This window comes from Furipterus horrens, unplaced genomic scaffold (assembly GCF_987537825.1).
Source record: "Furipterus horrens unplaced genomic scaffold, mFurHor1.1.pri manual_scaffold_12, whole genome shotgun sequence".
Classification (NCBI taxonomy): domain Eukaryota; kingdom Metazoa; phylum Chordata; class Mammalia; order Chiroptera; family Furipteridae; genus Furipterus; species Furipterus horrens.
In genome coordinates, this window is record NW_028327182.1 from 18,696,057 (window position 1) to 18,709,869 (window position 13,813).

Genomic DNA, 13,813 nt, shown 5'->3' on the forward strand with positions numbered 1-13,813 from the left:
TTGTTGATTCAGGTGCAAATAGAAATGAGATATTATTATTACTTTCGGGGGGTGGGTATTGTAATTAATGGAGAGATTCATCCTAGTTCTCTGCAGTTATTTTGGGAAGTGTGTGTGCTTTTTCACTTGCTTGCTGAATGTTTATTTTTCCAAAAGGATACCATTTATACTTAGATGTTGATTTTTGCTTTAGTTTCATGTTGTTTAGTAGTGATCACTAACACATGTCCCAGTGGTCCTTCTGTAATACTGGTATCCCTTGTTACAATTGTGCTTGTACGTTATTTTGATCCAAGTATATAGTGCACTGTTCACAAACACAGCCATATTGACAAAATGTGGTATTCTAGCCAAAATATATGAGCACTGTCAGAGAAAAAGAAACATAGATTTCTCTATTCTGTGAGGGATGAACATTTAAAATGTATATAGCATACTAACTGCTAAAAAGTGCTCTGAATAAATGTTAAGCTTCTGAGTGGAAACTGTAAAACCAGTTCTATTTTAAAAAGCAAGGGATATCTGTAATTGGACACCCTTAGACTCAAATACAGAAGTGTTAGGTCTGTCTGTATTTTTCTGTGACCCTAATGACTGTGACGTATGTCTGAGAAAGAGTGTTGCCTACATTCGCATGTGATTGTATTGAAATGATTATAACCAACATTATAGTTTGTTCATTGTGGTGCATGTTTATGATCAGACTTTAATACTAATTCACTTTGAAATTAGGTGGGCTCTGAGTTCCTTGATTATGGAAGATTTATAAATTAAGCACATAATATAATAAATATTATTAGTTGAATTATTTAATTTCTGCTAATTTGTAATTCTTTATTAAAAAGCACAATCTCCCTTTGAGTTTAAGTTTATCCTTGTTATGTGGAGAACTCTCATTCTGACTTCAACACAGGAGTAAAGTCATTTTATGAGGTGTTTATTTTTATTGTAATAGAATTACTTCTTTTCCTTTTACACAGATTGCCACACTGAAGGTCAAAATATTTTATTCACCGATGGGGAATATATTAATCAGATAGCTGCATCAAGAGATGTAAGTACTCTGAATTATGAGTATCTAATGTAAATGGAATCCCTTTCTTAACAGTTACTTGATTTTTGTTAGATGGAATGTAGAGCCTTAAAAGACTGATTCATGCAACATCATACTGTGGATGTCTTCTTTCTTTTAGGACGGCTTTGTTGTCAGAATATTTGCCACAAGTACTGAACCTGTGCTACAACAAGAGTTACAGCTTAAACTGGCCAGAAAATGCTTACATGCCTGTGGTATCTCACTATTTGATCTGGAAAAGGATTTGCATATTATAAGTAAGATGGTCAAAAAGCCTTTATACCATGCTCTCATTTTCGGATCCTTTATTCTTTTGAAAACTATTAGTGTTTTAAGCAGGATAACTTATATTTTAGCAGTTGTTTTTCTGTCTGTTACTTTAAAGCAAACTTATGAATGAATATGTGTAAGTAACTAGGAAATATGACCTTTAAACAGAATATGATATATGAATGCCATTTTAAGGAAGTGATGAATAATTTTCTACTTTCATTTTGAATAGAGCAAAATAAAATAAACATATTTTATAAGAATTAAATATACAACACTTATGGACATCATTATTTTATATGCTCTACCTGTATTCCATTATTTAAAATTTTGAAAACTATTATAAAAATGTTATTGCAATGATATACATAGTTATATCATTGAAACATTTAATTTTGGTTTGAACATGTTTTCAGGATAGCCATAGAATGATCCCATAGATGGTGAAAATGGTAATTGGCCTAATAAAGTGATTAATAATCTTTTATTTGGATACAGACATATAGCCAACAGCAGAGTATTTCTTGGACTTAGTATACTTATTCCTGCAGTGTCATAGTAGTAACTAGAGCTACTGGTTTCCACGGGATCTCAGTGTGGTTTGCCGTGCTGCTGCAGGTTTGACAGTGCCATTTTTTAACACAGGATTTTTTGTAAGACCCACGTCTTTTGACTATCTCATTAAATTTAATAAATTTGACATTAGTGATTTACTTTGCATATTTTATTTATGTAGTATTGTTGTAATTCTTTTGTAGGAAAAAGATATTTAATTTAAATTATAGTTTTTAAATTTAACAATCCCATGAGCTAATTAGTAATTTGTATAATTAGACAAAATCATAAAATGTGCTATATATACTCATATTTTTCTAATTTGAAAATGTGCATAGGGATCTGTGTGTATATATGCACACCTGTACCCAAATTCATGAAGTGTTCTGTAGTAAAAAAGCATGGAATGGAGAATCTGAGATACTGTAATTCAGATATGTGCATGGCATCGTTCAAGCTCAAATGATTGTGGATCTGGACTAACCTTACCCAGCTTTATATTTGTTTATTTGTAAACCAGACAAAATAGTTGTGAGGATTAAATAGGATAAGGTTCCTGCATTCTCTGATGCCTGTTACCTAAATAGATGCTCACTAAAAATGTGTTATTCATTTATTAATTCAAGTGGTATTGCTCACATTACTGAAAAAAATTTTTTTATATTTAAATATTTTATCTGGCACTAATTTGGAACAAATTAAGAAGCTATGGTAGTAACTCTCTGTCCTTGGAGTAATGTACCTATTGTTAATATTTTTTTAAAATATTTATTGTTAATATTTTTTTTAAGGATGACCTTTTGTCATCCTTGTTGTTGAGTGATATTAATTGAATTAATTTTTTAATCACTGATAATAATAGTACAAGTTGTGCTTAAAATTATTCATATCAAAATTAATAGAATTTATTAATCTTGTTGTATTGTCAGGTACAGGATTTGATGAGGAGTCAGCGATTCTTGGTGCAGGACGAGAGTTTGCACTAATGAAAACAGCAAATGGAAAGGTAAATTACTCTTTTAGGATTAAAAATTAACATTCTCTGCTTTAAGAGATACTTGGTACAATCATTTGATTAGTTTACATACCTGATATGTTTAAGCAATCAAATTTTAAATTTTGACTTAAATTATTGTTTTTTATATGATAAACTTTTATTCATGTTGAAAAATGAAAGAAAATGGACATTTAAGAGTATAAAACTTTATAAACTTTATGAAATGTTATATTTATATATATATTTACTTTTATTATGGAGCTCTTTGTATAATTTTCTGAGTCATGGTGAATTCACATTTTGACTTTATTTTGATGAATAGGATGTCCATTGCAAATATCTGTAATTGAGCAGAAATATACAGAGTACAAGTTGGAAGAAGTAGGAGCGTGTGTTATTCAGTTATATGTTGTAGAGGTCAGTCTGTAGAGATCAAAGCTTCTTTCTTATCTAGTGAGTGTCAGGATAAAGTAGGTAATTAAAAGAATTCTAAAAATTAAAATTTCTGGCAAATACAGTGTATTTGTATGTAGGGCTTTTGCACTAGAGGAAATTAATTGAGAATTATATGAATTTCCTAGTGTTGTGAGTGTTGAGTATATTTATTAAACATATTTTTATATCTATTTAGGACACTTATAAAGTACCTTTAAGATTGAAAGATGGAAGATAAATATTCTGTATAGATCTGAAAAAATTATTATGAACTCTGTCCTTTTGGAAAAATATGCCTATTTTTCTTCTCAGCTCACAGAAGTGGAATACTATTTAAAAAGACTTTGGGTTCTTATTTTTGTTTTTTAATAAAATATCAAAGTGTTTTTTTCTCTCATGTAAAATCTGGTGCACCACTATGAAAGGCACTATAACTACTTTTTTATTTTTCTCTTCTTCTTTTCTTCTTCTTATCTTCTTCTTCTTATTATTTTTTTAATATTTAAGATATATTACACTGGCAAATACCAGAGTCTTGGAATCAAACAAGGTGGTCCTTCAGCAGGAAAATGGGTTGAGCTACCAATTACAAAATCTCCAAAAATTGTGCACTTCTCTGTTGGACATGATGGCTCTCATGCCCTTTTAGTTGCAGAAGATGGAAGCATATTCTTTACAGGATCTGCTAGTAAAGGAGAAGATGGAGAGTCAAGTAAGTTAACTGATCAAGTGGACTTTCAGAAAAATAGTATAGAATTTATTAACATAAGGTATAGCAATTTCAATAACACTAACCTCACCAAGTTAATAGATTTTACATTGGGACATACTCAGTTAATAGTGGTTGTGTATTTATTAAAGAACTGGGATTGCAGATTTCTTTTAAGGTTCACATTTATGAATTTTTATATGCTTTAGGTTTACTGGGCTATTTGTCTTTTTTTTTTCTATTGGCATAAATTTTTAAAACGTATTTCAATATATTATTTTAGGCAACCTCAAATTTTGGGAATAATATATATTTCAGAATAAAGTAAACCTTATGTAATCTTGGGTAGTAGTGTACTGTTCTTGGTATTATTTCTGTAAGATTAAAGCAATTCCTTAGCAATGAAAAAATAAACAATTTTGTTTATTTCTTTCTCTATACATTTGTCCAGTCTTCCTGAAAGTGTCATGCTTCTCTTTTTGAAACTTCTAATTTACTTTGTGCATTGCACAGTGGGGTAGTGTCTTATGAAGATTAGGTTTGAAGTCAGCACCTAAAATAAAAATCATACGTAAATGAAAGTTTTCTGAAAGAAATCTTTTAAAAATAGTCATGAAATATATTACCATATTTTAGAAACTTTAGCACAGCTACTTTTTCCTTCTAGCATTCAGAGTACCAGATAACATAGTAGCTGTATATATATGTGGATCATGTTATATGAAAAAATATAATGGTACATATTTTAAAGTATTTATTTTTTTATTTTTAGAGAGAGGCGGGGGGAGGGAGAAGGAGAGGGAGAGAAAAATTGATGTGAGGTTGCCTCTCGTGCACCCCCAACTGGGCACCTGGCCTGCAACCAGGCATGTGCCCTGACTGGGAATTGAACTGGCGACCCTCTGGTTCGCAGGCTGGCGCTCAGTCCCATGAGCCACACCAGCCGGGTCGGTACATATTTTAAAGTCTCAGAATTTTACCCAGTATGTTTTTATTCTGAAAGCATGCAAACTGGGGTTGAATAAAGGAATAGAAGATTGATTTTTTTCCCATATATTGCTCATTTCAGAGATTTAGTTTGAAAGCAGAGGTTGCTTAAATTATCTACATTTAATTTTATTTACTCTCCCTCCATGTGTATATTTCCCTTCCTTACAATCTCTGATTGACTCTATGTAGATACTTAATGCATACGTTTTGAATGAACAGGGAATTGATTTTACTTTGCAGATTCTAGCATAAGAATACATATGAAATAGAGTTGGAGAAAAAAGGAAATTTTTAAAATATATGGTAATGAAATGATTTTGATAATGCAAATAGCTAATCTAGAGATTAGACTCCCCAGAAGCTTGTTAGAAAATTGTGTTTCCCATTGGGAATTTGACTGTGCCACAAGAAGATCTGACAGTGATAGCTTAAATATTAATTAACTAGATGAGACTTGCAGGTTGACTCATTTTGAATGACATTGGAAAGCCCAGGCCTTTGTGAAAATAAATACAATAAAGTGTATCATAAATACAAAAACCATGTTTTTTCTTGGGCTTTATATACAAACAATTATTTTTATTAGTGCATTGACTCCTTAATTTAATTTTTTTAAGCTAAGAGCAGACGACAATCAAAACCATATAAACCTAAAAAGATAATTAAGATGGAAGGAAAGATTGTGGTATATACAGCCTGCAATAATGGAAGTAGTTCTGTTATTTCTAAAGACGGAGAGCTGTACATGTTTGGAAAAGATGCCATTTACTCTGATAGTTCAAGTAAGTTAAATTTAAACACTGTTTCACCTTTATGCAAAGAAAGTCCAGTACTAGACTTTATGTATTACAAAGATATCTAGAAAATTAACATTTGTGGGATGCTTTCTCTACATTCTTCACATGTATTTACATGTGATTTCTTTCCTGTCTTATTGCTGGGAACACTTACTGGTTTTATCAGAATTATGGTGTGTGCTAAGTGCAGCTCTACTTCAGCTGTTACTTTCTCTGCAGACCTCTCCCTGGGCTTAGTTAAATGCTCACGTGACATGTGTCTGGTGGTACTGTGGGGAAGTGATTTTCATAACATAGGTCATTTATCCTTGGTGAATGATTTATCTCCCCCATTAGGTAGTTAGGGAGAGACTATCACTCACTTATTTACTGTTACATCCCCAGGACCCTGCACAGTGTCTGGCACATAGTAGGGTCCCAAGAATTACTTGTTAAGTGATTGAATGACAATAAACCAAAAGTTTTAAGTGGTGGATATTAAGACAGATAAAGAGATTTATACTTACAAATTCTGATTTCAAAAACTTGTAATATTTGGTTGTTAGATTTTCTTTCTGGCACTTAGAAATGAGTATGATTCCAACAACTCACTTAGAAGGTGTTTATATGAGGTAAATATGTAAAGCCTACACATTTTTTTTTTTTTGTAAAAGGAAACCAGAATTGGAAGTTTAAGTGATTGTCTCATGTTAGATAAATGACATATATCAAACATTCATAGCAATTATTAAGTTGAACTGTACTCACGTGATATATAAGTTGGCTTAATATGGTACTTTTTAGATTTCTAGTTGGCCTCAATGTCAAAATGAGTCAAAATTTTGGGATGGGCTCATGTATAGTTTAAAAATAATGTTCAGTGTAACTATTGCTTGCTAAAAATTCTTTTGGCTGTGGCTAATTGAAAGTTGATCACTTTATTTTTATTGAGAACTGACAATATGTTAGGAAATAGGTGGACCATACAGACATCCCTTTCTTTTTGAGGATCTGAGAGAAAAATAGCCATTGTAGAACATTAGAGACTTCCTGTCAAGATGGAGGCATAGGTAAACATGCCTATCTCCTTGTGCAATTACAGCAAAAGTCACAACTAGACTACAAAACAAATACCACCTAGAAGTTTCAGAAAATCAAGCTTTATGGAAGTCCGACAACCAAGGATTTAAGAAGCCACATTCATTCAGATAGCTAGGAGGGGCAGAGATGCAGAGAAGTGCGGAGAGGAACAGAGAGGTGGAGAGGTGCGGAGATATGGAACAGGCAGTCCCACATCCACGTGTGGTGGATAAAAATTGTGAGGGATACCTCGGGAGCAACAGATCCCAGCCCCAGACCAGACCACCCAGGCAGAGTTCCAGTGCCAGGAAAATAAGTCCCCATAACATCTGGCTGTGGGGTTGGAGCAGCAGAAGAAACCACGGGATTCTCAGGAGACTCCTCTTAAAGGACCCACAATGGACTTACGCCTTACACAGACTCACCCTCTCTGGATTTCAGCACCAGGACAACTGCTGAAAGGGCATCAATGACATACTAGGAGAAATTGAAGTGACTGGCAACAGGGCAAGTGCTGGGAGACAGCTTCCTCCTGGACAAAACTCCAGAGGCCAGGCGTAGCATTGTCCCCTCTCCAAACCCTCCCCCACATGGAGCCACAGAGCAGTGACACAGGTTGCCCTGTCCTTGTGATTACCTAAGGCTCCATCTCATGCAGCTTACAGATGTGCTTTTCTACAATAGGCCACGCTACTAAAACAGGGACTAAAAGCAGCTCTACCTAATACACAGAAAAAAATAAAAATAAAAAACAGAGGGAGGCTGCCAAAATGAGGAGACAAAGAAATATGGCCCAAATGAAAGAACAGAACACAACTCCAGAAAGAGAACTAAACAAAATGGAAATAAGCAACCTATCAGACATAGAGTTCAAAACACTGGTTATCAGGATACTCAAGGAACTCACTGGGTACTTCAACAGCATTAAAACGACCCAGACAGAAGTAAAGAAAAATCTACAAGGACTCAGCACTGGAGGGGATGAAGCCGAGAACATAAGGATGAAAAAAGCATTGAATCAGAACAGCTAGAAGAAAAAAGAATTCAAAAAAATGAGGATAGACTAAGGAGTCTTTGGGACATCTTCAAATGTACCAACATTAGAATTATAGGGGTGCCAAAATGAGAAGAGGAAGAACAAGAAATTGAGAACTTATTTGAAAAAATAATGAAAGAAAATTTCCTTAGTGTTGAACGAAATAGACATACAAGTCCAAGAAGTACAGAGTCCCAAACAAAATGGACCCAAAGAAAAGCACACCGAGACACATCATAATTGAAATGCCAAAGGTTAAAGATAAAGAGAATATCTTAAAAGCAGCAAGAGAAAAATTCCCCATATGACAGTCAGCTGATTACTCAAAATAAACTTTGTAGGCAAGAAAGGACTGACAAGAAGTATTTAAAGTGATGAAAAGCAAGGACCTGCAACCCAGATTACTCTATCCAGCAAAGCTATCATTTAGAATGGAAGGGCAGATAAAATGCTCCCTAGACAAGATAAAACCAAAGGAGTTAATCATCACCAAACCATTATTATTTGAAATGTTAAAGGGACTTATTTAGGAAAAAGAAGATCAAAACTATGAACAATAAAATGGCAATAAATATACAACTATCAAAAATCGAGTCTGAAAAACTAAGCGAACAAGAAGAACAGGAACAGAATCGTAGATATGGAGATCATTTGAATGGTTATCAGTTGGGAGGGGAAAGGAAGAGAATGTGGGGAAAATGCAGGGATTAAGGAGTACAAATTGGTAGGAACAAAATGAACAGGGGGATGTTAGGACAAGCATAAGAAACGGAGAAACCAAAGAACTCAGATGCATGACCCATGGACATGAACTAAGGAGGGGATGCTAGACGAAATTGGAGTACTGAGTAGAGGGGGGCAAAAAGGGATAAATTGGGACAACTATAATAGCATAATTAATAAAGTTTTTTAAAAGAACTTTAAAATATTAGAGAAGTGTGCTTTAATAGTTATGGTTATAGACTTAGATCCTTGCAGTACCACTTTTTTAGTTGGCTAGCCAATTTAAATTATTTAACTTTGCAGAGATTTTATTTATTTATTTATTTCTCCATCTGCAAAAGGGAGCTAATGATAGAACCTGAGAGTTACAAGATTATAGGAGATAATGTTTATGAAATGCTCAGCACAGAGCTTGGCACCTGTAAGGGCTTAAGAGCTATCAGCTAGTACTGTTAATAATAATAAATACTATTACTATATAACTTATGTTTTTCAGTACAAAGTACTAAAAATGGAAAGTTTTGAGGTGAACTTAACAAAAAGACCTAAGGTATAGGTGGAAGGAAAGGTCACCTTAAGGAAGTTATATCTGAATAGTTTTCCCAAAGTATGATAAAACAAATACTTTAACTTAAAAAAAATTACTTTAGTGTATGTTAGGAATACTCAACAATCTTCGGTTTTTACTGTTATTTCTACCTGTTAAGGTTAAATTATGCTTCAGTCAAATTAAAATTGATGCTGAAATTCAGATAATATGTGTGGTATTTGGATATGGCAAGTGTAATGGAAGTAATGTGTGACTAAGTGAAGTTTAAGTCTAGGTATGCATTGGATTGTGGAAGAAAGCATTGTAGGTTTAAAAAAGATTGAAAATACTGCTTTGGAAAATTTTACAGATTTCTACAAAAGCAATGTTATTTCAGTATACACTGCTGATTGTTTTCCTTTTGTTTTACTGAGGCGGGTCAAAGCAGGTGAAGTACAGGATTGATAAATTCTTTTGTGCCTGGGCAATGAAAGTTTGATAACTAATAACCCATCTGATGATTGTTGAGAGGTGTTGCCATTTAGAGCAGGTATTCAGGAGATGCAAGCTTGAGCTAATGCCACAGTAAAGATAAAATTTAAAAACTTTGAATTTTCATTACAAAATTGCAATATTAATTTACTGATAACCTGCCAGTCATTTGGCCACTTATTTTCCATTTTGGTTGGTTATTTTATCCCAAAAATGAAAAGTTCTGCATTGAGGGTAGTCCTTTTACATTACTGAGAATTCACTCAGGCTCAGAAAGGCTCAGAAAGGCTTTTTTATTGTTTCTTACCATATTCATATCTTTCCTATAGGTTTGGTAACAGATTTGAAGGGCCATTTCGTAATTCAGGTAGCTATGGGCAAAGCTCACACTTGTGTTTTAATGAAGAATGGAGAAGTTTGGACATTTGGTGTAAATAATAAAGGACAATGTGGACGAGACACTGGTGCCATGAACCAAGGTGGCAAAGGTAGGTATTGACTGTGTTAACATTAAATTGTATGTTGCCCTTCCATTACTTTTTCAGAACAACATGGTGAAGAATCTTCCTGTTTTCAAAACAAGTGGCTCTTTGATTTCATCTGTATACATTAGAAAAATCACTGAGTTTCTCATTTATTTGACAGTATATCACTGGAATAATCAAATATACTGTAGACTTTTAATCTCTGAGCAAATGAGCTTTTTACTTTCATGTTTTTCATAACTTTATGTAAATATAATAGCACCTCTTTGATTTATCATCTTTGGTGACTAAATTGTTCTAGAAAAGTGCATTTTCAAAATCTTAATTATTCACTTTTTATACCATGTTTTCAGTTTTAACCATTTTTGGCAGTAGTCTGACAGGTATCATCTTCCTGTTTAACAGCATGTGCTATCTGTAATTCAGCAGTTCTTGAGAGTAAGATGATCCTTATCGACTGACTACTTGACCATTTATCAAGTGTGAAATTGCCGATGTTCCTTATTCATCATATCCTTTGCCCAAACTCTCAAGATGTTGAAGGGAAGAGAGGATATTATCCATGCATATCGTAGTTTTGTTTTGTAATACTTTGAGTCTACTTCATTCTTGCTCTCAATTTTTGCTTTATCAGTGCTTCCTTATACCTTTCATGCCAATTTCTGGTTTTCAGTTTTTAATTTCGTATAGACTTGAGAATAGGAAATAGATACATGTTATTAGAACTAATCATTGAATTGTGTTTAAAGTACAAATGAGTTTCAGGATTAATATTTCTATAAATTAACAAACACAAGTTTAGCTCTTTGGGGGTCTTCTTGTTGGCAGACTCACTGGATATTAAAAGCCTACTTTTTCTTTAGCTTATTTATATGTGTGTATTTAAAAAACTTCAGTTTTTTAAAGTATATTTTATTGATTATGCTGTTACAATTGACCCAATTTTCCCCCTTTGCCCCTTCTGCCTGGTACCCCCCTTCCCTCCAGCTATCCCCTCCTTAGTTCATGCCCATGGGTCATGTGTGTAAATTTTTTGGCTACTCCATTTCCTATACTGTTCTTAACATTCCTCTGTCTATTTTGTTCCTACCAGTTATGCTTCTTAAGCTCTTCACCATTTTCCCGTTTCTCCCTCTTCCCCTTCCTTCCCAGCTGATAACCCTCCAAATGATCTACAATATGATTCTGTTCCTTTTCTGGTTGTTTGCGTAGTTTGTTTTTGTTTTTTAGATTCAGCTGATAGTTGTGAGTTTTTTGTCTTTTTATCGTTCATTATTCTGATCTTCTTCTTCTTTTTCTTAAATAAGTCCTTTAACATTTCACGCAATAATGGCTTGGTGATGATGAACTTCTTTAGCTTTACCTTGTCTGGGAAGGACTTTTACCTGTTCTTCCATTCTAAATGATAGCTTTGCTGGATAGAGTAATCTAGGTTGTAGGTTCTTGCTTTTCATCACTTTGAATACTTCTTGCCAGTCCTTTCTAGCCTGGAAGATTTCTTTTAAGAAATCAGCTGACAGACAGTCTTATGGGAATTCCCGTGTAAGTAACTCTTCTTTTATCTTTCTGCTTTTAAGATACTCTCTTTATCTTTAACCTTTGGTATTTTAATTATGATGCATCTTGTAGTCCATCTTGTTTGGGACTCTCTGTGCTTCCTGGCCTTGTATGTCTATTCCCTTCACCAAATTAGGGAAGTTTTCTTTCATTTTTTTTCAAATAAGTTTTCGATTTCTTGCTCTTCCTCTTCTCATCTGGCACCCGTATAATTCAGATATTGGCATGTTTAAAGTTGTCTCAGAGGTTCCTAATCCTCTCCTCATTTTTTTGCACTCCTGTTTCCTCTTTCTGTTCTGGTTGAATTTTTATTTCTTCCTTTTGTTCCAAATCATTGATTTGAATCCCAGCTTCCTTCCTTTCACTGTTGGTTGGTTCCCTATAGATTTTTCTTTTTTTCACTTTGTGTAACCTTCATTTCTTCTTTTACTTTTCTGCTGTATTCAGAGTTCTCTGAGCATCCTTATCATGAGTGTTTTGAATCCTGCATCCAAAATGTGGGCTACGTACATTTCGTATGTGGGGTTTTTTCTCTTCTTTCATTTGGACCATATTTCTTTGCCTTCACAATTTGGCAGCCTCCCGTGTTTGTTTCTTTGAGTTAGGTAGAGCTGCTTTTACTCCCTGTCTTAGTAGCCTGGCCTGTTTAGCAAAGGCACCTGTAAATTGGAGAAAGTTGGGAGCCACAGGGTGACTGACTGTATATTGCTGAGAAGTTTTGTTTTTCTAAAGACCTTGGAAAGATATTGGAGCTTTCTAAATTGTGAAGTCAAAGGATTACGTGTATGTTTTACAAAGCTGATTGTTAGCAGTGGAAGGATGCTCTAGATTGGAGGGACTCTTGGCTTAGAGTATGGTTAGGAATCTTTCTTTGGTCTATTGAACAAAAGTGTTGGCCTTTAGGAGGATAGAAAGGAGGGACTAAAATCAGAAAAAATTAAAAGTTTGGTTGCCTTCCCTGACTCTTTTTGCAGAAAGGAAATGGGGAAAACATTTATTAGTAGTTCCTAAATTAAACTTTATTTATTTTTTGCTTTTACAGTTTAATATTTCTTTGTATATATTCATTTGGATTAGTATATGTTTTATATATGTGTGTATATCTATATCTCTCTATATATAAGTATATAGAGATTTATTTTAATTGGGAAGTATAATTGTCAGTTTTTTAAACATTGGTTTAATCTACTCAAAAATTATAAATTGATCTGTCAAATAGGATTTGGAGTTGAAAATATGGCCACGGCAATGGATGAAGACCTAGAAGAAGAACTAGATGAAAAAGATGAGAAGTCTATCATGTGCCCTCCAGGCATGCATAAGTGGAAGCTGGAGCAGTGCATGGTGTGTACTGTCTGTGGAGACTGTACAGGTTATGGAGCCAGCTGTGTCAGTAGTGGGCGTCCAGACAGAGTTCCTGGAGGGTAAGAAGATGATTAATACCGAAGAAGTAAAATACTAGTAGGAAATGTGCAAAAAATTTCTTTTCAAAATTATTCCAGAGTATTCTGCTATGTTGTGCCTTAAAGACATATTGTCATGAACTTGTAATTCTTAAAATTGTTTTTTATTATAATGATTTCTACTTTAGTGTCATTTTTATTTAAGTTGCTTTTCTTTCATTTGATTCATTTAAACCATTATTTAAAAACAGGCCATAATTTTTTTCAAGTCTTAGGCTGTGCCTTCATTTGTATTCTTTTTCTGTGACTGCTTTAATGCCAAATATTGATCCATTTTTGTTGAATATGAATCTTTTTTTGGTAGAATTATTAAATATCATATAGGATATTCTAGGGATATATAATTTTCATTTAAATGAATTTGCTTTATGCAATTTTAGGAGCTCTAGGAGCTGTCGCATTTAAAAGTTGCACTATACCTGTTATATTTATCTTTTACTCTTGTTGGACCACTGTACTTTTTCATAGTCTTGTATTATTGTGATTTTCAATTTAATGTATGAGTTTGACAAAATCAGAATGCAGATTTTTCCCTAGAATGTTGGAGAGAACTTTGATTCTTATTTCTGCATTGCCATTTATAGCCACTATAACATAATGGTGTATCCTTTGTAAGAGCTAATTAATTATGGTAGATTTTG

The 13,813-nt window shown here is 33.6% G+C and overlaps 1 protein-coding gene across 2 annotated transcripts in view; it reads left to right on the forward strand.

Moving 5' to 3' along the window:
* The window catches only part of MYCBP2 (MYC binding protein 2), a 258,565-nt gene that overhangs the window by 65,986 nt on the left and 178,766 nt on the right, over window positions 1-13,813 (forward strand). For both annotated transcript variants that reach the window (XM_090258643.1, XM_090258644.1), the window contains exons 9-15: window positions 981-1,054; window positions 1,194-1,332; window positions 2,830-2,906; window positions 3,840-4,044; window positions 5,649-5,813; window positions 9,997-10,155; window positions 12,929-13,133. In XM_090258643.1, the coding sequence (XP_090114769.1) occupies window positions 981-1,054; window positions 1,194-1,332; window positions 2,830-2,906; window positions 3,840-4,044; window positions 5,649-5,813; window positions 9,997-10,155; window positions 12,929-13,133 (1,024 nt within the window). The remainder of the gene's footprint in view (window positions 1-980; window positions 1,055-1,193; window positions 1,333-2,829; window positions 2,907-3,839; window positions 4,045-5,648; window positions 5,814-9,996; window positions 10,156-12,928; window positions 13,134-13,813) is intronic.